Genomic DNA, 23903 nt, shown 5'->3' with positions numbered 1-23903 from the left:
CGACCTTATTCGGTGGACCACTCAGCCAGCAAACGCCCGTCCAGAAAGGCTGGGCCGTCAACCTCGAATTTTCTCGAGCCTCGTTCACCCTCAAAACCATCGCCGTTTTGCCCCCCCCGAAATCGGCCACAGTCCCGTTCACCAAGGCCAAGCACGCGCGACGACACAATGGGTATAATCGAAGAGCAACGCTATCTCCACGAGGACCTCGAGCGCCTCGAGCAGGGCATCGCAGACCGCATCAGCGAGGAACCGAAGCACATCCGCGACCGCTTAAACCGCGACCATGAGGTCGGCCAGCTCCTCGACCAGATCCAGACGCAGTCCGTCAAGCTCCTCGACATCTATCGCGACGCCGGCGGCCAGCGCGGCCGCGAGATCCAGACCATTGGCACGGGTGACCCCTTTGAGGAGTTTTACAGCCAGCTGAAAGACGCGCGCGAGCACCACGCCAAATACCCCAATGAGCAGGCCGAGAACTCGGAGGTGCGGTACCGCGTCAAGAAGCCCGACGATGGCGAGGTCATGCCCTACATCGTCGATCGCCTCTTCACCGGCGAGGAAGGCTTCGGCCGCTTCTTTGACCTGCACACTTCCCACGAGGGGTACCTCAACCTCCCCAACGTGAAGCGCCTGTCGTACCTGCAGTACCTCGAGGTCTTCGACAACTTTGCCCCCGGGTACGGTGGGCTGAAGCGCGGCGAGAAGCTGACGGACCAGTACTTCAAGTACGTCGGCGAGCTGGCGTCGTACCTCGAATCCTTTATGCGCCGCACGCGGCCGCTCGAGAACCTCGACAAGGTATTTTTGGGCTTTGACGGCGACTTTGAGGCGGCGTGGGAAAAGGACGAGGTCTCTGGGTGGCAGAAGGAGACGACGGGCGGCGTCGGCGCCAACGGTGCGAACGGCGCAGCGCGGGAGGCCAGCACAGTGGACGCCATCTGGTGCGACGACTGCGAAAAGGAGTTCAAGAATGAAAACGTCTACAGGTCGCACATGACGGGCCGCAAGCACATCAAAGCCGCCGAGGCGCGGAAAGCGCGTCGCGAGGAAGAGGGGGAAGAAAATAGCAGCAGCACGAACGGCGGCGGCAGCAAGGTATCGGCGACGAGGCTGAAGGAACGGGCGGTCGCGGAGCGCGAGTACCGCGTCAAACGCCTCGCGGCGGCGATGAGCACGGAGCGCGGCGACACGCGCGTCAACGTCGAGCGCAGGCAGGGCATGACGGAGCGCGAGCGCCAGCAGGAGCTGGAGAACATAATGAGCCTATCATACTCGGCGCCCGGCGGAGGCGGAGTCACACACGGCGGCGGCGGCGGTGCGGACGGCGACGACGACGATGAGGACGGCGAAGACGGCGAAGAAAAGATTTATAACCCGCTCAAGCTACCCCTCGCGTGGGACGGCAAGCCGATCCCCTTTTGGCTATACCGCCTACACGGCCTGGGCGTCGAGTTCCCCTGCGAAATTTGCGGCAACTTTGTCTACATGGGCCGGCGGGCGTTTGACAAGCACTTCAACGAGGCGCGGCACGTCCACGGTCTGCGGTGCCTTGGCATCACCAACACAAGCCTGTTCCGCGACATCACGAGCATTGAGGAGGCGGTCAACCTGTGGGACAAGATCCAGCGGGAGGCCAAGAAGACCAAAGTCGATGAGGGGAGCGTGGTGCAGATGGAGGACGCCGAGGGCAACGTCATGCCTGAGAAGGTGTACTACGATCTTCAGAAGCAGGGTCTTTTGTAAAAGCGAAGTTACTTTTTTCACAAAGAGAATGAAGTTTTGAGGGGGAAAAGAGAATGTGGGTTTGGGATAGTGTGTACAAGTATTCCAAGACGGCAAGGAAACGCGTTGATCGAAGACGCGCTGTGGAAATTGTAAATGTAGATATCAAAAGCACTTACACCGAGGTTGCGTTAGATCCGGTGCATCATATTATAGCGATTGCAGCTACAGATTGACTACTTCGAGGCACTACGAGCCAGAAGTTTTCAGAGGCGATGTCTGACTCGTCCCGGAAGTCCCAAGACAACCATTATCATGAAGATAAATCAAGATCCGTGGAAATAATTCTTAGGGTACAAACATAGATGACGCTGGCTTTCAAGAGGACCAGTTTGTTCACCAACTCGAAACAAGGAAAAGTTGCCTTTTGTACGAGGCCTCATCACTTAGATCTTACGCCAGAAATTACCAGTAATTATCAGTTAGTACTACATTGCCACCATTTTATAACCTGAGCTAACCACAGTATACCCTGAGACACAAACAAAGCAAGCACAGTCATAACAGTACCAGTACAGGAAAACCGCAGATGAAAGCTGAAGAGAGATAGGGGTGTTGGTGTCTGCATAAGCCATCTTCTTGAGGCTGTAATATTTGGGTGGTTGTCTATGTGGTGTTCCCACTTCTATGGGATCTATGTCTTTGTACAATACCGCTTGGGTGTCCTCTTTCGCTCAAAACATTCGCTTTCCCCTAGTTGCCCCCCTGTACTTTTTTATCTTCCCGTTGCGATCTTTTTTGATCGTATAACCCAAATACCTGACTTATTCCGTGCAGGCGAAACCCAAACGTCGCTGCTAAAATTGAAAACCCCGCCAGTAGTACCCTAGTGTCCGAGAGACACATAAAAACGAGCTCAATAGCTGCCATCACTGTTCATCCCCATTAAGTTCTGCCCTATAATTCAGCCCCTGATGTATAATGCAGTGTCCGTTTGTCGGTACACAAAAAAACAAAGTCGTTATATCCGCTGTTGGTCATCTGCCATTCGTCCCCAAACTTGTAGATGGCCCTCGAGGATTCTTGTTCTAGTCCTCGAAAAGTCCAGACATCTCCTCGAGGAGCTGGTCGGCGGTGGGACGCTCGGCGGCGTCCATGCGCATGATGCGATTAATGAAGTGAGAGGCGGTGCGGAAGTCGAGAGGCTCAACCTTACGGCCAACGGTCAATGCCTTGGCGGCCATGGCCTTGCCAGGACGCGCACGCTCAAGGTAGGTCTCGGGAATGGCACCGAAGCGTCGTGACTGCTGGCGGAGAACCTCGAAGATGTAGCTGCGGTCGTGATAGCGGGCGTTGGTAGGGCGGAAAGGGTTGTAGTCGCCGCCGTGGAGAAGGGCGATCATCATGGAACCAAAGGCCCAGATGTCGCTAGCAGTTCCCCAAGGAACTTCCATGAGCACCTCAGGGCTGGTCCAGATAGGGGCGCCGATAAGGAATCCCTTGGTAGCGACGTCAGAGTCGACCGAATAGGAAGCCCCTAGATCACCAATCTGAACATCGGAAAAGCGAAGGTCGGGGTCGGCCTCAGAGGCCGAGGCGTAATTGACGAGAATGTTGTCGGGTTTAATGTCTGTGTGGACGTACCCATCCTTGTGAAGGGTCGAGAGGCCGCGAAGAACAGCGCGAGCAACGAAGCGAATCTCGCGGTTGGTCAAAGGCTTCTTGATGGTTGCGTTCAAGAGATGGTCGTCCATGTGCTGGAGCACAATCATTGGGGCATCCTGCTGGATTTCGTCGATGACAGGGCGGAGGAATGGGTTGCCCTGGAACTTGCGGAGGACATTGTGCTCGTTCTGGGCTCCGGAGATGCCCTGCACGCCCTTGACGATGGACTTGTTGCCCATTGGGTTACTGAGTAATTTGTCAGTGTTTTGAACCAACAAATATTGCCTCTGACTAGCTTACGTCGCGATCCAGACGCCCTCGCGGATTTTCTTCTGAATAGTGTAACGGCTTGCATTTCCGAGCAAGATCTGACCGATCTCGAGGGATGGGGTCCCGAAGGCGGAAGTCAGTCCTCTGGGGATCATTGTGATTGTATGTGCGGGTGGTTCGAGAGAACGGATCTCTGTCCAAAATAGACTGCGGGTAGAGAGGCTTCGGCGGTTCGCGTCGTCGAAGTTAACTTCTTTATGTGACAGCTTGCAGAGGCTGTCGAAGAAGAAACTGGGCGATAATGGTCATTAGATGATATATGCCCGATTGAAGTGGTGGAGAAAGCGCCTAGCACGAGATTCCCGTCATCAGAGTGGAATCCTGTCTAGACAAAAGCCAGTGATATGTCTTAAGCGCGTAATCGATGGTCTCGAGTCGATGTCGAAGAGGAGAAGAAGTGAGCGAGTTGGTTGTCAGAGCAGAGTGACAGATTTGAGGCAGATTTGAGTCGGAGGAGCAACGCTTCTTTAACGGGCGGTCAGGTACTTTCAGGCGGTACCTTACAAAGCCAAGACGACCAAGGGCAGGCCGCAGAGCGCAGGGCAGGGGCGTGGCGTGGCGTGGCGTGGGAGAAGTGGGTGGACGGGTGTGTGATTGATGGGGTGGTGTGGAAGGGAGTGTGGCATGCAGGGTGGAGGGGAGGCAAGCTTAGCAGCATTTAGTGTTGGGATTGCGAGTCTGGCACTTTTCGCTCTCTCTTTCTCGGTGTGTGGCACTCGGATCACCCAAGTCCCCTCAGCGGCTCTCCCAATGACTGGAAGGGAAGGAAGGACGAGTCCAGACTTCTGATTGCAGCGGGATTGGCGAGCCGGTCTTGGCAGCGAGCAGCAGGGGTGGCGAGGTACGTTCTTTTTTACTGTGTACGGAGTACCTACTGTGCAAGGCCAGGTAAGGTAGGTACGAATAGGTGGTGTTTGACACCGAGAGACTCAGAAGAGGAGCAGACGCGCAGGAAATAGAAAAGATACGTTCCTCTGGCTCAGGTCACACACAGACAGACAAACAGGTGAAGGTGCCGGCTGGGCATCGCGGGCTGGAAATAGGACTTTAGCAGCTGCCACCATCCTCACCTCACCATACAAAGCTGGCTGTGCGTGCCACGGGTCGAGCGCGGCGGCGGTGAGGCAAATGAGTTCGCTCCAATCTTTCTAGTTTCGACTTTCAGTGAGCCGGGGGGGAACAGTCACCCGGGTCCAGAATTATCACGGCACCTCCACTACCTTTCTGGGAGGAAAAAAAGATTTTTCTTAGCGCGACGGCACGCTCACCTTATCCGCCCTGCTTCATCCACCCCCACGGGTCGTCTGCTAGGGTAAACGTGCATGGTTGAAGGGGGTCGGACTGTGTGCTGAGGGAGAGTGGCCTATCGGTCTGTCGGTCTATCGCCGTAGAACCTGCAGCGGCCGTGGACGGTAGACTGCGGTCTAGATCAATGGAGTCTCCAGATGCCCAGCACGCCCAGGTCGTCACGGCGTCAACAGCTTCGATACAGTACCGTGAGTGAATAGAAACCAGGATTGTACCCAGCAATCGACAGAGATTGAGGGTAAGCCCAGGAGGGAAGGTCATCTGCGTGCGTCTGCTGGCAGGTCGGGGCCGGAAATTTTGGCGTCTCTCACAGCTCCAGTCCTTCTCCAGCGAGATCCAGTGTGCCAGTCTGCTCCATGATTGACCTTGGAACCCTTGGGATCGGCAAGGATGGGCCGTAATTGGAGATGCCCCCATCTTAGGGGTCCCCCCTCCTCCGGCCCAGGTACGCGCCCACACCCCTCTAAGGTCGCGACGGCTGGTTGGCTCCGCTGGCCTTCTCTGCAATCCACGAGGACACCATCAGTGACCATCGGAGTGTCCAGGTGGTCAATTGGTTGGCTGGCATGCCGCTGTCACCGAAGGACCGGATACTTGTGTCTGCATTCATTGCCTGCCCAGGTGGCCTGGTAGTAATCCGGCATGGCCAGATGTCTTCGGCGCACACGGAGCCTCGAGAGCACCTTTGTCTCTATTGTCACGCAACTCTAGATAATTGCCGGTTCAAGCGAGGGTGGTGTGCTTCTTTGGTGTTTCCCGTATTGCAGCTGCTGCGTCGTCTCTGCTTTAAGCGGGTTCGGCTCCCAACTGCCATAGTGGTGGGCTCACCGACCGCAGGCTGATAAGGAGGGTGTCTGAAGACTGAGGTGTGTGGACAACTGATTGAAAATTAAGAGATGAGGTGTGGGTGGTAGCAAGCCGCACGCCGCACGCCGCAACTCGTATTACGCTACCCAAGCCATCGACAACGCCTCCAACGCCGTGGTCGGCAGGCCGAAAGCCATAAAGCCGCAAGCGTTGAGCCAGTCAGTTGAGAAGTCGCTGGCTTCTGACTATGCAACTGGGGGGCTTTTGCCGGGGGAACAAGCTGATAAGTGTGGTGTTTGGTGGCTGTTTGTTCGGCTCTCATAGCTTCGTAGCAGTGAGCCTTCTGGCTTGGATGCTTCATTGCTTGGCAGCATCTACGGATATGCTTTTTACACTCGCGCATGCATTCCTCACACAGAGGCCTGCTCGCAGCAGCACAAGGGGGAGCTTTGTCGAGTCTCGGAAAATCGGTGAGGAATCTCGAGGGCACAGTCGAAAACGTGGGGTGAGAAGATGTGATTGGTGAGCCAGCAGAATAGCAGCTGCTGCTCGCTCCTCCCGAATCGGAAACAGGCGAACGTGGCAGACCTCATCGGATCAGCGAGACCAGAGGGTCACGGTCCTTGTGTCCCAATCGAAGACGCCAATTGACGGGTTTCTGTGGGTTTGTGATGGCGGATGCGGATTGCGCGGCGACTGCGTATCCAGACGTAGTGTAGGGCAGGAGGCGAACTGATGTGCGCTGGGAACGACTGGAATCGGGTACAGCTCCAGCCCCAGCTCCAGTCCGTGTCTCTCGAAGCCTCCATCGGTGCGCCCGATCACCTCATTTTCTGGGCCTTTTGGTTTTTGGGTTACCTTGGCTCGGGCATCTGGGGTGCGTTCAAAGTTGGTGCTTTGGTGCTGCAGTCGACAGTCAGAGGTCGGTCAAGCAATTGCTCGATTTCTCTCTTGTCGCACAGGCTGCGGCACTACCCACACTGACACAACAATTCGTATGACTGAGTGCCGTGCTTGGTAGTAAGCGGCATAGCCATCGACGTTCCGATGAATACAGCCGTAGTTGGCTCAGTAATCAACGTAATATGCGTACCCAACTCGTCGTAATGGCTGGTGATATGTTCCCTCTTCAGCATCAGTGAGGTCCCGTGCCCTCGATTCGTCTCGATTCGTATTTCATTCGAACACCTTGGCAATCTGAGTGAAGCATTTGGTCTCTCGAGTGATACCTGTTAGTCAGGCGTGGACAAATATTTGGTTATTCTGTCAATGACAAGGGAATAGCGGTATGGTATCCGTAGGTATGGAGGGGTTTGCTCGTTTTGAAACCGGCATCGTCAAGACACGCATCCGCCTGGGGTGCATGCTTAATGGGACGGGAGCTTTGAGGTCCACGATTGCGGTTGCGGAGACTGGAGTGCATCGTGCTTCCGCGGTTGGTGTCGGTATGTCGTGACCCAAGCTGGGGAAATTTGGAAGCTTCACCCCCAGAGCTAGGAGGGTGGCATTTTTTTTGCATATCACGGGACGAAATGTCTCGACATGGGAATCTAAAATTGAAAAAGCATGGGGGAATGTTGGGGTGGGGGGTCCGGTAGCCGGGGGAAGACGAGGGACGAAGCCGGGCGACGATGCTCAGCTGGACCGACACGAACGGGTACGGAGTGCCTTTGCAGGCGGGAGGTACCTATCATCGTCAGGAGCAGCAGGCAACGGAACAGGAGCAAAAAAGTGCAGGTGGAAGGTGCAGGTGCAAGGGCTAGTACAACCGCCAACCGGAAGGAAGGACGAGACGGAAGACTTGGGGTCAGCTTCCCCGGTGCCTGGCCCCTGCTCCCGTCGTTGGCTGGCCCTCCCAGAGTAAGTACCTAAGGTAAGGTAGCACGCTGCACGCCTGATTCTTTCCCGAATCCCAAGCCACCATCCATCCCCTGGCAAAAACAAGTTGAAAAGGGTGACAAAGGTGACAAGGTGAGAACAGGTGAGCAGCCACAGCCCTTCCCGTGTCCCAAGCAGGACTAGCGGTTTTCTCAACTCCCGACCGAACATTTCCATTTTCATTGCAGCCGTCAGCCACCCACCTCTCCACCCATCCACCCATCCCATTTGGACACAGATTTGATCCAGATTTCCAGACTGAATCAAATATTGAATATCCGTACGTACCTTAGCAATTAATATCGCAGGTGGCCCCCCAATTTTGACATTTCCCGTTCCATCATTGACTCACCTTGAACTCATTCCCCCCTTCCCTTCCCCCTTCCACGCTCCTCATCCTCCTCCCCTGCACCTCGTGCTTCCAACCTTTCACTGCTGCTGCTGCTGCACTTCCACAACCACACACGTCAATCCGTCTCACTGTGACCTGCGTTGCATTCTTACCCCGACCTGGTCTCTCACCTGACCAGATTCAATTTGTCGGTCCCTGACGGATGTCACCCTGACGCAAAAAATTTCTTCTCCACCTGCTTGGGATTCACGTTGCTTGCGCCCATCCCCCACGGTCTCAAGCCAACATTACTCTGTAAGCACCGTGGCACCGTGCAGTTACCCGAGTCTCCGACCCCTCGGCCGACATCGTTGGTGGTTTTGCCTCCGGGAATCCGACCTAGGATCCCTCCAAACCCGAATCCAGAACCTGGAACTCAACTGGCTTGGCCTCGCACACCGCTCTCTCACCTGGCTGCCGTCCGGTGCCATCGCCCCGCGCGCATTGCTGGCAGCACTCCGACCCACCGCCAACAATAGCACAGGCGTCAAGCAACACCCAGTTACCCGAGCCTTGCTTGGCCTATCACTCACACTCCCACTACATTGTCCGCAGTGCGGTCTCACACTCTCTGGACAAGCTCAGTCGCAGACCCAACCCCGACGGCCCCGACACACGCCCAAAACCGAGTCCACGTATGCTCCCACAAGCAAGACGAGTCTAGACTGCTCGGCCAGCACAAGCTTGAAGCACACCACACCACAGCTTCTCGTCCCTCCATCCCAAAACACGTCGCACAACAACATGTCCTGACTTCGTCTGCCCTCCCCTGCCGAGTCATGCCCGTCCAGTCCAAGCCCATCCCCGCCCTCTACACGGTGTACATTCTCCGCTCCACCGTACGCCACGCGTCTCTCTACATCGGCTCGACGCCCAACCCCCCGCGCCGTCTGAAGCAGCACAATGGCGAGGCCCGCGGCGGCGCTGCTCGCACTTCCCGCCTGAGCCTGCGGCCCTGGGAGATGGTGGGGCTGGTCTCCGGCTTCCCGGGCATGGTTGCTGCTCTAAAGTTTGAGTAAGATCTCCCTCCCGTTCACCTCGACGCTGTTTCCTCTTATCATGCTTCCAAGCTGCTTCGGATGAAGCCTTCTCCGTCCAGTGTCCACACCCCTAGCTTGCACATGCTTCTGCATGTCTAGCATATTGCACTGATTTGCTTTCTATTATCTGGGATATTGCATTGGCTTTTGAGCATGCGCTGACCAAGCGGAAAACAGATGGGCGTTGACAAACCCGCATCTTTCTCTGCATATTCCCTCCGGATCACGGATTACCGTCTCGACTGGAGTTAAGAAGAATGGACACCCTCGCCGGCCTCGCGCGAGTATATCTTCGATATTATCCAACTTACAACTCCTACTAGGTGTACCGAGCTTCCGCCGATGGCCGCTTACACTTCACTTTTTCGCAAAGGATGTGCACAAAGCATGGCTTACATCGTCTGCCAACTCGACCGAGCCTCTACGAAACACTCTCAACATTGTCACCGACTTCGGCCCTGACCCCGCATCTTCAGACGACGTCGCTTGGGGCATCCATGCTTTATCTGTGGACTACACCCATGTGAAGGAATACGTGGAAAAGGCACAGTCCATCACTGCCTTTGAAAGAGAAGGCAACTGTATCGTCTGTAAAGAGCCTCTTCCTCACGGTCAAGGATTACACGCCGTGTGTCCAAATGAGGCCTGTGAAGGCGTCGGGCATCTGTCATGCTGGAGTCGTCATATGCTCCACCACGATGAGGACCGAGAAGCAGTTGTCCCTATTCAGGGCCGTTGCCCCCAATGTGGAGGCCACGTTCAGTGGGTCGAAATGATGAAAGAACTGACGCTACGGGCAAGGGGTGCGAAAGAAATCGACGCTCTTTTGAAAAAGAAAAAGAGGCGAACGAAGACTTGATAAGATCCACGTGGGGCTCTATCAAACACGGATCTGCAAGATCCATCTGCGAGATAACATCTTTTCGGCCCGCAAAGCCTGTTTCTCCCAAACGCCACGAGTCAGATCGCTTCTCCATGAATCAGACGACCAGTGACGAGTTTTCGCATTGTCGTCACAGTTGAGGAATCGCAGATGTATCGCCTTGATTCAACAGCTCGATTGCTATCGATTGAATATATCGAAAGATGTTCTTGGGGCCTCTGAGTTGCCCCGGATCGAATTTGGCTGCGCATGCACTTGCCTCACTGAAAGATGCTTGTATACCACCCCCATCGGCCTGTCTCGACTACCCATTTCGCTTCGTTACGGATAACCGAAACCAAGCGTCGATCAACTCATCCCGACAGTGCTGGAACGCACCGTTGAGGTTGGTCAAGGGATCATCGAGACTACACGCACCGCCGCCGTGCAATGGCCGGATGCGAATAGATTCGGACTATGCATGAACGCGGATGGACTAGTGTTGCTGCTCGACATGTTCGCCTCGGGAAAAGGTCGGACACTGAGCTGATAACGGTCTGGGGATCTGCGACACCGGTAGACTCTGGCGCCATCGTCTAAGACAGCGACGAGCTTCTAAGAGCTGCGGCTGCAAACGTGGGTAACAAAGGGACCGGCTAGCTCAGGGCTCTTTTCGTGGCATAGCCTAGACTGCCGATCGGGCTCATGAGCAGGCGCGCCGAGGCCCCAGTAGCTTAGTCTTTTGGTTAGGCTTCGCTTTGACGACTTGAGAGATACTGTATAATGTATTTGACTTATGTCTCACCGATACTCTGCAGGCTTTCCCTTCATACTGTCCCATCCAGAGATGGCCCGACCCTGTGTGATCCACGAGTAGCTAACTTGACGCGTAACCAGGTTGTCTCTCAACACATGTCTATTGATTAAAGCATGCCGCCAGACAACGTGACCGAACGATTCAGTCGTAATTGCATATCTCTCACTGTTAAGATCAGTAATATCACTTCATCTTGGTATCTCCGCTTATCTTTGTCAACTTTGAAGACGGAGGCTATGCATGCGCCGCACTCTCCGAGGTGGAAGCCCACCCATAAAGGCATGTAGCAGAAGTCGTGCTCGTAGCAGAAGGAGCCACGACCTGCCTTGGGTGCTTCCTAATTCGCTCTTTATGAGTTGAATATGTCGTCGAGCTCTGAGCGGAAGGTCGTCATGTGAAATAAAAAAGATACTTTTTCATATCGTGTTCTTACGTTGCCCTGCGTCTCGGATTGCATTCGAATAGCCTGTTATGAGCAGCAAGGTTTGGGGTTTTCTGGGTCAGGGAGAGAGTTTGGAAATTCAAATGCGACCATTCTTTAATGCACAGATGGCTTCATACTGAATATTTTCCCCGTCACACATCTCTCTGGCTATAATGCCACCGAGCTGAACCGTGATTACCTCCAGTCAATAGAGAGAGATATGCAAAAAGAAAATAGCCGGCGGGGGCGACGGATTGCCCTCAGATTACCCGCTTGTTCCTAACGAATGTTAAGAGAAGAGCCCCTTTAAGTCCAAAACATGATTTTGGACGTTCTTCAGATGGGTCATGGGCTTGGTAATGCTTTTGCCACACTGCTCGATACTGTACGAAGGTTAAAAATGGGCATCTTAGCAGATGATGAATGCGTTGTATAAGTAGCTTCGTGTGACAAGTCTCCGCTTTGGTCTCCATCGTCTCAGAAGCCAGGAGAGTGCTATTCGGAAAGAGTTTTTTACCTCCAAGTGGCCTTGAAGTCAAGTTTGATGTGAATCTCTCAAGGGCTTCGAGTCTAAGTGTGGCCATTCTTCTCACCACTTTGTTGAGCTTTACCGAGCTTCACAGGAAGGTCCACGAATACAATCTGTAATTCAGTACCAAAGGGAAAGATATGATTTAGTAGCACAGCCTACCTCGCCATGCGTTTTTCCCATATCTCCGCTTGAAACTCGTTTCTGCCAAGCATATCTGAAGGGAGCTAGGGTCGTAAGGAGTTGAGTTGTGTAGCCTTCTCGGACTACAAGCTAGCGTCAGCTGTGCATACAATATGGGGGCACCCTTTTGGTTGATTCTCTGGCTCGGAATGGCTTAGGGTTAGCAGACGTCAGTGATCTATTACAATTGCAAAACCGTGCATCTTTCCAAGTCAATCTCAATAACCATGAAATATGAATTGACTTGTAGGATGATCTTAATACCTCGTGCTGCAAAACACCATAAATCCGGAGCCTTTTTGTTTAAAGACAATCAAGGATTTCACAATATACTTTTACACTTTCAGGTAGAATGGCGGGCCAGAGCAAGACATTTATCGTACAACCAATGCTCGACAGATCTACAGGATGCTACTGACTTTTTCTCACCGCAACAGAAGTCAATAATATCACTCCGTCAGTGGCTGACACCTTCTGCATCCCAAGTCTCTATTCTCTATTCTCATGTTGATCCCGATACTCAACGTATACTTACACTCAAACATGTTTTCACGTCTGGCTTTTTAGCGCTCATTGTAGTTCGTTCACTACACAACCTCAAAAGAATCTCTCCATGAAGCTTCAAGGAAAAGTAAGTAGCTCTTCACATCAAGTTCGGCCCCTGGGTTCCTGGGCTATCTTGGTTGCGTGTCTCCTGAACGTATCCAATCAGCTCCGCTTGAAGTTTTGCAACACCAAGACTTTTCCAGGATTATCAACCAGCGAAAAGAAAAATCCAGATGAGGAAAACTCCTTTGGAAATGAGAATTCCTCAGTGCTTCTCTCGAACCTCAAGGAGCAGGTTTGAGGGTCGTACTTAGGCATGACAATGGATGCGCCAATTTACCCTAAGTCTGGGGAAGAACAGATGGACACCAACGAATGGCTATCGAACTGAAATATGATGAATGAATGAACTGCCGTCAAGCTATTATGTGCTCTGGCTAGAATTTGACTCCACATCGTTTCGTCACGGCGTCAGGTATTCGGATTCTGGATAAAAGTTTCGAGCGTAGATTTCTTGAAAGAATGTGGGTAAATACCTTGAAAAACTAGAAGATGAGAGATGATCGGCTTTTCCCTCACTTAGATCACACAATTATGAAGTTAAGAATTGCGTCAAGAATAAGAAAGAGTACAAAATTCCAAATGAACTTATGAGAACTACTTCGAAACAAGCTTTCTGTCTCAAATACAACTCCAAGCTCCCAGAAACGTGTGACAATGCAAACTTCCGCTACTAATCCCGGCTCAGTATGCAGTGAAGAAGCTGACCAGCTTGTTGTTGCGAGGGCCAGAAAGTGATGTCCACTAAGCCGTAGTCTGCCGCAACACATCATAGTTTGAGGTAGACGAATCCTTTTTTATTCAAAACCGTCGACATAGAACTTCTCATGAACGATTAAACTGCCATGACTTGGTGAGTTCCATGTAATCATGAGGTCTCAAAAAAGTGTAGCTGTAGTTCATGTTGAACTCAATCTCGGCGGCCTTCAGTCGAGATATCAAAGTCCGCCAGCCGATGACTAAGCTCCGATCAAAACCGTGCAGGTCATCTGAGGAAAGGACAAAGGGGAAAAAAAGCCACCGAAAAAAAAATCCTAAAAGTGAGTCCCCATTCCGGCGCCCGCCCCCGCAAGTAGGGATTATCCTCGCCATTGAACCGATCTGGGATGTCAGGGTGGGCTTCCCCAACGTCATACTGCCATGATTGGCTCGCTAAGCGAATTATATCGGCGGCCCCCTGTTGAGTCAGCGAGCGATATCAGATGTTGGTTTCTTGTGCATGGAAAAAGAGTGGGCGTGCAGCTTCAGTCTCGTGGTCCGTGGCAATGGGCACTGTACTACTCCGTATGTAGAAGCCCCCATCCACCCTGGCAGGGCAATTTGAGGCGTTTCGGCGCAACACTGAAATGCATCAGTCGCCTTGTCACAAGCCGGCAAATCGAATACAAACGGAGGCAGCCTTGTCTCGATAACTTCCGGAAGGATTCCGATGAAAATCGACCTGTCGCCAGTGCAGTAGAAAAATGTCATCTGAAGCATGTAAGACGCGGATGCCGAAATGACAGCGGTGGCGATGCATCAAAGTCTTGCGTCCCTCGGGTCTGGATGAAGCTGTCCAATCATTGGAGACATGTCGGATGGCGATTGAGGGATGACCCTGGTGTAAGTGTTCGGTTGATGATCGAGTGCAATTCTAGCCATGGGCAAACCGCAAAGGAGGAGTTTTGCGGCCGTGCACCCAAAACCAAACGATTCATGGGCCGGCATTTGCGACGTCGTCGGAGTGCTGCTGTAATTGACTATGTGCGAGCGCGAGCGCGCGCGCGCGCGCAAGTGTGTGTGTCTGATGTCGCATGTCGACCGACTTGGATGTCGGCGATGGGGGGCCATGTACTGGAGTACCTGGGCATGGTCGGACCACGATGTACCTCGGACTAAAGACCGACTTCAAGTGACCACTGACACCAGGGCAGGTTGAATCTTGTCCAAGGGAAGCGGAGGCTTAGTCATGATACTATCCGTAATCCGTCGCTCCCTTTGACGCAAAGCCATGGTGCAGGATGATGTAGCCGAATATTCAAATCGACCAAAACTACAGAGCCAGTCTGGTTTGATCAGGGTGCCCGAGTGGAATGTTGCAAGCATGGCCCTGCTGGGCGGTTCGAGGGGTCGTCAGGAACACACGATGACATTGGCAGAGCATTTCTCTGGTTGGGCCCCTCGTCAGCTGCGAGAGGCTTCCGATGCAGTGAGGGAAAGCGACTCGCTGGACGTCATGGACGAGGTACCCGAGAAAGTACCGTGTACTTCCAGAGGGTAGCCGACGTCCATTTTGGACCCACTTGTAGTGGGATTTTGCACCGATAGACGTGAGTTGTCCCCTTCCGTTCCGCCCTTGGACGCCCTCGCACCTGCCGCCGACGGTCATCGTTCTTCCTCAAGGTGAGTGTGGTAAGGTACCTTACCTTGTCAGGACCCGTGGAACTTCCGCCCCCGTCGGTGCCTACTTGCTTTCGCACTTTCACACCTTCCTCTCTCTCTCTCTCTCTCTCTCTCGCTCCTTTTTTCTCGCACCACAACTGCTGTTTTCGCTTTTTGCGCGTGTGGTTGGTCTTTTGCCTTTTGCAGTAAGAGAGTGTTATCTAAGGTAGAAAAAGTTGAAGAGGCAATTGAGGCGAGGAAGGACACCCGCTCCTCCTGCCTCGTTGACTACCTTACCTTACCTTATTCTAACTGCTGCCGGATGCCCATGCATGCTGTCCACGTCCCATGTCCGCTCCCACACTTTGCATCGCACCTGCTTTGCCGTGCCTCGCCTTGCCATTTTCCTCTAGGACGCACCGGCACAGCACATTTACTTCCAGTTCCGCTCATTTTTGCCCACACCAAGGTAATGTACTAAGGTACCTCGAAGCAAAACCTGCCCGTGCATCTTTCCTTCCCTTTTCCTTCCAGGTTGGCGGCCAGTTGCTCTCCTCGTTCCCCCCGTTCAGACTTCAGTATCCCTTCTGCTTCCACTTCCATGTCCGTCCACCCGGCCCGGCACCCATCCACACCACGCCCGACCTGCACCTTCCCTTCCCCTTCCCTCTCTTTATCCACACTTCCCACTTCTACATCGTTTCCTCCTCCAATCCCCCGAACCCCAGTTTCCCTCCTACATCCATCCTCATGACTCGGATCCTCTCCTAATCCGGCCATCAAAAGGTGTTGAATACTCTCGTTCGTCACAGATAACTTGTGCGCCATCTTCATTCAACCCTGGATGCAAGACACACATGGTGAGTACCAAACGCCTATCCCCACCCCATCGCCCAGGTTCTCTTGTCGCCGCTAGGTACCCGTTGGTCGCCCGCGCCTTAAGCTTTTCCGCCGTACTGTTATATCTGACATATCCCGCCCTTCCCCAGACACATTTCTCCCTCACAACCTCTGTCAGATGCGCTTTATTCAATAACGACCCTCGAAGCAAAATCTCCGTCGGCCTATCGAACCGTTCTTTATCGTCACTGGCAATAGGCAACCTTTCGTCGGATCTGTAATGCGACAATACCCCTAGCCCACCGATCTCCAGCCGTTGCTCGCATGATCTCTCACGGAACCCGCCGTCTACCCGAATACCTGTGACTGCGACATATTCGAAAGCCGCCGATCATATTTTACCTCAACCCGCCATTGTGCCTGTTCAACAGGTCCTTCGGCAAACCCTACCTTCAGCATGGTACCTGCACCTACAGCGGGCAGCACTGCCGCTGCCAACGGCACGGGAAGCGGGAATGCAAGCTCGCGAGGCTCCCCGGCCGTCGGCTCGTCGAACACTGCCTCGGCCAAATCTAAGGCCGCCCAGGTCAACTCCAATGGTTACCACCCAACGAACCCTCAAGTTCCCCTCAGCTCGATGCGAAGCACACCTCTAGAACTCACCTCGGTCGAACGACGGGGCCAAGCGACAGCGATCAAGGAGCCGGTCAAGAAGAAGTCGCGCCCGCACGGTCTTGAGGATGCGCCCACATACTGTCCTACGGAGGAGGAGTGGAAGGACCCGATGGAGTACATCAAGAAAATCTCTCCAGAGGCGATGAACTACGGACTGTGCAAGATCATTCCGCCCGACTCTTGGAACCCGGACTTTGCGATTGATACGGAGGTGGGTCCCTACATCCCGTGTCCGCCAGTGCACCCTCGGACGCTGCCTTTGATGCCTGGCCGCGAAGCTGTCAGCTTGACTGCGATCTTGGTCTCTGCGAGCGATTTCACGCTAACCAAAAATTGTGCAGAGATTCCATTTCAGAACTCGTAAACAGGAATTGAACTCGGTCGAAGGAAGTCAGTTATGCCGTTGTCATGTTTCGAGGACGGAGGCAATGCTAACTTTACCAGGCACCCGAGCAAACATTTCATATCTCGACGCTTTGGCTAAGTTCCACAGACAGCAGGGAAGCAACCTGCACCGCCTCCCATATGTCGACAAGAAGCCTCTCGACTTGTACCGTCTGAAGAAGGCAGTCGAGGCTCGCGGCGGCTTTGACAAAGTCTGCAAACTTAAGAAATGGGCCGAGATTGGTCGCGATTTAGGATACAGCGGCAAGATCATGTCCTCGCTGTCCACCTCATTAAAAAACTCATATCAGAGATGGCTTTGCCCATACGAGGAGTATTTGAGACTAGCTAAACCCGGAGTGCACCAGCAACTCGAGTACGAGAATGGCGGCCCCTACACACCCAGCCCGGCAGTCACTCCAATGAAGCGATCCAACGTCAATACTCCATCCAGTGCTCGAGGCGACTCGCCTGCTCGCCACGCCTCAGATGCGTTGCAAGCAAGCATAAACGGCCTCAAAAAGGAGGCCGACCGAGATACCCCCATGGCCGACGCGCCTCCTGTGGCTGCACCTGTGCCTGCGCCCGTCACTTCGGGTTTCAAGGCCATCAATACAGGTGGCTTCACTGCGGTCAATTCTGGCTTTAAGAGTGTCAACCGGCCTACGCCTCAGGATGAGGTGATTGGCACTCCGCCTCCAAAGTCATTCAGTCCCGTCAACTCGGCAAAGAATACACCCGACTATCGGCCTTCAAATCTCGGTCCGGCAGCACTCAAGAGACAAATCAGCTGTGAAAGCCTCGACTTGGCAAAGAAGGATTCTGGAACAGACAAGGACGACGGAGATGCTGGAAATAGTAGACGCAGCAAGCGTCTCAAGAAAGGTGATTTCCTTCCCCTCATTGCACACAAGTACCGGTCAGCACCATCGTCCCATGTCGGTGTCTGCGCCGCCAGCTGTGCTGGACCATCACGGCGGGCTCCGCATGCACCGATGGGCCACATGCATGGGTTTGACAGGGATTTTATTGGCTTCCAAGACCCTGTTTCCCGACCGAGCGAAGCAACCGATTGATTCTGCAACCAGCTGTGCAATGATTGGCTGATCTACGTGTACTAATTCGTTGACTTGCAGATACTGTACCTACAGTGGCAGGATCTCACATGTCCCTGTTCCGCCCTTCCGTGCCTAGAATTCCCCGAGATGAGGCATCGGCCCCTGGCGAGGTAAGCTGCGAAGCACCGTTGCGGCTGTCGTTACATTGCACTGACTTGAAGCAGAAATGCGAGCAGTGTGGCAAGGCGGAAGAAGGCGGCGCCCTCATTGTCTGCGAGTCCTGCGACCACGCATACCATGGTACCTGTCTCGATCCTCCCCTCAAGCACAAGCCCGACTCCGAATGGAACTGCCCTAGATGCCTGGTCGGCGATGGTCAGTACGGATTTGAGGAAGGCGGCCTGTATTCCTTGAAGCAGTTTCAGCAAAAGGCGGCCGATTTCAAGCAAGGCTATTTCGAGAAGAAGATGCCATTTGATCCCGTTCTCAACTGCCATCGCCCAGTCACCGAGGAAGACGTAGAGACCGAGTTCTGGCGTCTCGTAGCCGATATTGAAGAGACTGTCGAGGTCGAGTATGGTGCCGACATTCATTGTACAACTCACGGTTCTGGCTTCCCAACTGTCGAGAGACACCCCAACAACCCCTACTCGACTGACCCTTGGAACCTTAACTTGCTGCCTCTCCACCCTGAGAGTCTATTCCGGCACATCAAGTCGGACATATCTGGCATGACTGTACCATGGGTATACGTTGGCATGATCTTCTCGACTTTCTGCTGGCACAACGAGGATCATTATGCCTACTCTGCCAACTACCAGCACTTTGGTGCGACCAAAACCTGGTATGGTATTCCGGGCGAGGACGCGGAAAAGTTTGAAGCCGCGATGCGCGAGGCCGTTCCTGAACTCTTTGAGACCCAGCCCGACCTACTGTTCCAGTTGGTTACCCTCTTGACCCCGGAGCAGTTGAAAAAGGCGGGCGTTAGGGTTTACGCTCTCGACCAGCGCGCGGGCCAGTTCGTCATCACCTTCCCCCAAGCTTACCACGCCGGCTTCAACCATGGTTTCAATTTCAACGAGGCTGTCAACTTTGCCCCTTGCGACTGGGAACCTTTCGGTCTCGGAGGTGTGGAGAGGCTGCAGGTATTCCGAAGACAACCATGTTTCTCTCACGACGAGCTATTGTGGACTGCCGCCGAAGGTACGACAAACAACGGTCTCACAATCCAGACAGCCAAATGGCTTGCGCCCGCACTCGAGCGGATCAAGAAACGAGAGTCGGCGCATCGAGCCGAGTTTGTGGCGAAGCACCTCGAGCCACAGCTGCACGAATGCGGTTTGGCTGGCAAAGAAGACACCTCCTGCCCTGTGAAGTTTGAAATTGACGACACGGACGTACCCGAAGAGGAGTATCAATGCTCGTATTGCAAAGCCTTTACGTACCTGTCTAGATTTAAGTGCCTCAAGTCGGGCAAAATTCTTTGCCTAGCACACGCGGGCTATCAACCATGCTGCGAGGCAACCGAGCACCAGCGCTTCCATGGCGAAGGACATGCTGTCATCTACAAACAGTCCGAGGAGGACATTGAATCAACGTACGGCAAGGTCCTCGAAAAGGCGCGCACGCCAGAGGCCTGGGAAGAGAAGTACGAGAAGCTTCTGGAGGAGGAGGCCACGCCTTCTTTTAAGACTCTTCGGAATCTCCTACACGAGGGTGAGAAAATACCCCATGACCTACCCTCGCTCCCTTTGCTTCGGGAATTTGTCGATCGGTGCAACGAGTGGGTGGAGGAGGCCACCAATTACACGATCCGGAAGCAGCAGAACAGGCGCAAGAGCGAAAAGTCCATACTCAACCGAAAGAACTCGCTGGACCAGAAAGAACGCGATGCGCGCAATGTTTCCAACGTGTACCGTCTTCTCAGTGAGGCGGAGCAAATAGGATTCGACTGCCCTGAGATCACCCAGCTGAGGGAGCGGGCCGAGGCCATCGAGGCCTTCCAGAAGAATGCAGCTAAAGCGCTGGAACAGATCCACCTCGCCGAGCTCTCCGAAATCGAAGACCTACTTGAGGAGGGCCGGACTTTCAACGTCGACATGCCAGAAGTCGACCGACTCTCGCGAGTGCTTGAACAACTCAAGTGGAATGAGAAGGCTCGTAATAACAGAGGCAGCCTCATGTCACTGAACGAAGTGCGTGAGCTCATCGAAGAGGGAAAGCGCTTGGACATACCTCCGTATAACGACCACCTTTCCTACTATATTGACCAGATGAACGCTGGCCAACAGTGGGAGAAGAAGGCTAGGGAGTTGATTATTGCAGAGGTCATTCACTACCCACAGCTGGAGGCGTTATCGTTGCAGGTTCAGGCCAATTATCTGCCGGTCACTCCGGAGACCCTGAATGCCGTGGATCAAATTCTCTACAAGCAGAGGGAGGCTCACCGTCAGATCGTGGACTTGACCGGAAGATCAAGAGACCCGGATATCCGCAATCGACCCAAATACGCTGAGGTGGCTGAAATCATGCGCCGACTCGATGAGCTGAATTCAAAACCTAACGGGACGTTGGACCTCGAGCGGGAGCAGAAACGCCACGAAGACTGGATGCGAGAGGGTAAGAAGTTGTTTGGCAAAACCAACGCACCACTCCACATTCTTAAGAGCCATATGGATTACGTCTTGGAACGCAACCAAGACTGCTTCGACATTGTCAACGACAAGCCTCGCATGCCTGCCGAACCTGCATCGAGGGAAGCCAGTCCGGACCAAAAGGTGCATCGCTGGGAAGATCCTCGGTTCCGCGAAGTGTTTTGCATTTGCCGAAAAGTGGAGGCAGGCATGATGATTGAGTGCGAGCTCTGTCACGAATGGTATGTTAAGATTTGGCCCTCGCAGATTCCCAAAGCTAACCAAAATCTCCAGGTACCACGGCAAATGCCTCAAGATTGCTCGCGGCAAGGTCAAGGACGAAGACAAATACACATGCCCCATCTGCGACTGGCGAGTCAAGATTCCGCGAGATGCTGCGCGACCCAAGATCGAGGAGCTCATTGCCTGGTCCGATAAAATCCCTGGCCTCCCATTCCAACCGGAGGAGGAGGAGGTTCTGACCAAGATTATCGACAATGCACAAGACTTCCGAAACCACATCACCGGATACTGCAACCCTGTGGTATCTACTGAGTCTGAGGCGGACACCCAGCGGTTTTATTTACGTAAGATTGAAGGTGCTGAGATCCTGCTTGCCTACGAGACAAATTTCTTCAGACAGGAGTTGCACAAGTGGTGCCCTGTTGCACCCAATGCACCACCTGTTCTGGAGGTCTCCAAGAGTACTCGCAAGCCGCGACCAACGAAGCTCCAAAAGCTTTTGGCGCAGTTTGGCGTGGACGACCCGGAGGACCTCCCGGAGAACATGAAGGCGAAGGCTGCCAGCCTGAAGCGGAAGGCTCAGAACGCAGAAGCCGCTGCAGCGGCGGCTGCGGCTGCGGCTGCGACTTCGGCATCTGGCGCAACTGTCCTGCCGCCTGGTCTTCAACATGGTCACAGTCGAAAGTCGGAACAGTCGTCAGCAACACCTCCTTCTACATCTCACGGCAACGTGGGTCGTCAATCCATTGGGAGCAACCACGACCCCATGGACATTGATAGTGGGCCGACACTTCATCCAGGCCTTTTCATGTCTAATGGTGCAGCGGGCCCCCAGCTTGTAGGTGGCAATTCGTCCATGTCCCTCGAAGAACGCCTCCTTCAGGGCCAGGAAGATGGGCTTAACCTGCACACCGAAGCTGGGAAGAGTAAGGCTCTTGAGATACTGCGTCGAACAGAAGTTGGCCGTAAGAGAGCCGTAGAAATGTTTGGCCCCGACGTGTTCAAGGGCGATGTCGGTATGCTCAATGGCAGGGACGTGGCTCCCCATTCCCAAGAAGATGAGCGAGCAGTGAACAAGATGTTCGACGACCTTACAAACCAAGATGACGACGAAATCAAGAGGAAGCAAGAGACGTTTGATGGACCCATCACGGCGGAAAGCCTTGAAAGCGAACGAAACGGCCTGGATGCTTTGCTTGACGGTGATTAGAGCCTCCGTCCTGTTGGCACCCGCAATGCTTCACCATTTGAATCCTCTTATGACAATAACGGCTTTTGGTACTAAGGGCTTTGAGGGTTTTTTTCGTATGTCTCGGCGTTTGTGGACAAGTTCTCTGAGCCCTTGTGACAAAGGGTGAACTTACCGAATGGGCGGATTGTATGATCAGGTGTCGGGGGGATAAGGCATACCACTTTGCATTAGATGGAGATGGGCGTTTGAGAGTGTGCCAGATGCACCACTCAGTTTCGGTTAACATTCGTAATGGTGTGTCGCATTATCACAAAAAAGTAGTTGGGCGTGAGAAAAGGACTGGTAGTCTGCTTTGGACCTTAATGATACAGTCAATGTGTGAGCCTAATGGCCCCATATGTGAAGAATTCTGCCTGATACCCGCGTGAATCTAACAGGATGTGGGAAATGAGATGTCTTGATGCCGGTGGAGAAAGAAGCTGCACCATGGGCCCTACTCAAGCTTGTGGTGTTGGCCCTTGATCAAGGAATAGAAAATGCTGAAGCAACTTGGAGGATTTAATCATGTTCTGTGAAGGGTTCCTCGGGAAGGACGTGGATTAATTCAGGTGGATGGAGGTCCCTCATCCTCGTGTAGATCTTTCATATTTCGTAAATTATTAGTCCACCTTATCATCAAGAAAAGAGTAGCAAATACCCAGAGCTCGAAAACCAAGATGATGTGCTTGTTGGTAAAAACGCTTCAAATTTGATGTAATTATGTACCCTTCATAAGCCACCAATCATGAGATATCATACAATCATTTCCTCCATTCACAAGCCAATAGCCTTGGCAATGGCCTTGCCGACGCCATGGGCGGAGGCGGGGTTCTGTCCGGTGATGACGACGCCGTCGACGACAACCTTCTCGCCCCAGGGCTCAGCGGCGAGCTCGTACTTGCCGCCATTCTCCTTGAGGCGGTCCTCGAGCAAAAAGTTCATCTCGGGCGTGAAGCCGGCCTGGTCCTCCTCGGTGTTGGAGAAGCCGGTGACGGTCTTGCCCTTGATGAGGTACTCGCCGTCATTGGTCTTTGCGTTGACGATGGCGGCGGGGCCGTGGCAGACGGAGGCGACGGGCTTGTTCTGGGCGGCGAACTCTGCGATGAGCTTGTGGGAGTCTGCGTCGAAGGCGAGATCGTACATGGGGCCGTGGCCACCGGGGTAGAACTGGGTATGATTAGTTTGATGTAATTTGGAGGCGGTTCATGAGGGAAGGGAAGGGAAGGGAAGGGAAGGGAAGGGAAGGGGGGAAAATCATACCAGAGCGTCAAACTCAGAGGCGCGGCCGACAAAAGTGGAGAGCTTCTCGGTGTTCTCCCAGATGGCCTTGTGGTTCTCGAGGAAGTTCTTGGAGGAGGGGTCGCTGGCGAACATTTCGACGGAGGCTTGGTCGAGGGGGGCGACGCCACCCTTGGGGGAGGCAAAGGTCATTTCGGCGCCGGCCTCCTTGAGGACATCGAAGGGGTGGGCGAGTTCGGGCTGGAGGAGGGGAAGCAAGTTAGTCAAAAGTGATTCAAACTCAGGCGGCGGTCCTCGTGAGAATCTGAGAATTGGGGGGAAGGGGGCGGGGACTACTACACGACTTACCAAGTACCAGCCGATTGGCTTGCCAGACTTCTCAGTCTTGTCGACGGAGGTGAGGACGATGAGAACCTTGGGGGCCATTGTGAATATTGTGTGTGGTCGGTGGAATTGTTTTTTTAGAGGTAATGAGGTTGTGAGGTTGTAAGGGTATCTTGGGTATCAAATCGAGTGTATTGAGCTTATGGTGAGACGAGAAGTATGGTCCTGCCGCGGGGTGTCGAGCTCATTTGTACTTTCACCGCAACCCCATCATAGCTCCATCGACGGTCTGGCCATCATAGCAGTTATTCTAGCCAGTAACCCCACCATAAGCAAAAAGCAGTATCTAG

At 53.6% G+C, this 23903-nt stretch overlaps 7 protein-coding genes across 7 annotated transcripts; 5 read left to right on the top strand and 2 right to left on the bottom strand.

Annotated features, from left to right (window-relative positions):
• Nucleotides 1-168: 168 nt before the first annotated feature.
• Nucleotides 169-1746, top strand: CORC01_02728 (splicing factor 3a; the record flags this gene model as incomplete). Its single annotated transcript, XM_022614378.1, has 1 exon — nt 169-1746. One exon carries the CDS (start codon nt 169-171, stop codon nt 1744-1746), a length of 1578 nt encoding a protein of 525 aa, XP_022478992.1.
• Nucleotides 1747-2813: 1067 nt separating this feature from the next.
• Nucleotides 2814-3815, bottom strand: CORC01_02727 (serine/threonine protein kinase; the record flags this gene model as incomplete). The annotated part of the gene is made up of 2 exons (XM_022614377.1): nt 2814-3636; nt 3691-3815. The coding sequence occupies 2 exons, from the start codon at nt 3813-3815 to the stop codon at nt 2814-2816; spliced, it is 948 nt and encodes a 315-aa protein (XP_022478991.1).
• Nucleotides 3816-8329: 4514 nt separating this feature from the next.
• On the top strand, nt 8330-8857 carry CORC01_02726 (uncharacterized protein; the record flags this gene model as incomplete). Its single annotated transcript, XM_022614376.1, has 2 exons — nt 8330-8418; nt 8467-8857. Coding segments are annotated over 2 exons (480 nt in total), but the record flags the coding sequence as incomplete, so codon positions are not given.
• A 26-nt stretch (nt 8858-8883) lies between these two features.
• Nucleotides 8884-10003, top strand: CORC01_02725 (GIY-YIG catalytic domain-containing protein; the record flags this gene model as incomplete). The annotated part of the gene is made up of 2 exons (XM_022614375.1): nt 8884-9119; nt 9322-10003. The coding sequence occupies 2 exons, from the start codon at nt 8884-8886 to the stop codon at nt 10001-10003; spliced, it is 918 nt and encodes a 305-aa protein (XP_022478989.1).
• A 5271-nt stretch (nt 10004-15274) lies between these two features.
• CORC01_02724 (uncharacterized protein) lies at nt 15275-16047 on the top strand (the record flags this gene model as incomplete). The annotated part of the gene is made up of 2 exons (XM_022614374.1): nt 15275-15395; nt 15461-16047. The coding sequence occupies 2 exons, from the start codon at nt 15275-15277 to the stop codon at nt 16045-16047; spliced, it is 708 nt and encodes a 235-aa protein (XP_022478988.1).
• Nucleotides 16048-16223: 176 nt separating this feature from the next.
• CORC01_02723 (PLU-1-like protein) lies at nt 16224-21969 on the top strand (the record flags this gene model as incomplete). Its single annotated transcript, XM_022614373.1, has 6 exons — nt 16224-16652; nt 16783-16831; nt 16886-17710; nt 17962-18053; nt 18108-20758; nt 20811-21969. 6 exons carry the CDS (start codon nt 16224-16226, stop codon nt 21967-21969), a joined length of 5205 nt encoding a protein of 1734 aa, XP_022478987.1.
• Nucleotides 21970-22764: 795 nt separating this feature from the next.
• On the bottom strand, nt 22765-23655 carry CORC01_02722 (DJ-1/PfpI family protein; the record flags this gene model as incomplete). The annotated part of the gene is made up of 3 exons (XM_022614372.1): nt 22765-23157; nt 23251-23469; nt 23578-23655. The coding sequence occupies 3 exons, from the start codon at nt 23653-23655 to the stop codon at nt 22765-22767; spliced, it is 690 nt and encodes a 229-aa protein (XP_022478986.1).
• Nucleotides 23656-23903: the final 248 nt, after the last annotated feature.

Source organism: Colletotrichum orchidophilum, assembly GCF_001831195.1.
Source record: "Colletotrichum orchidophilum strain IMI 309357 chromosome Unknown Scaffold_16.1, whole genome shotgun sequence".
Classification (NCBI taxonomy): domain Eukaryota; kingdom Fungi; phylum Ascomycota; class Sordariomycetes; order Glomerellales; family Glomerellaceae; genus Colletotrichum; species Colletotrichum orchidophilum.
This window is presented reverse-complemented; position numbering and strand designations above follow the sequence as displayed.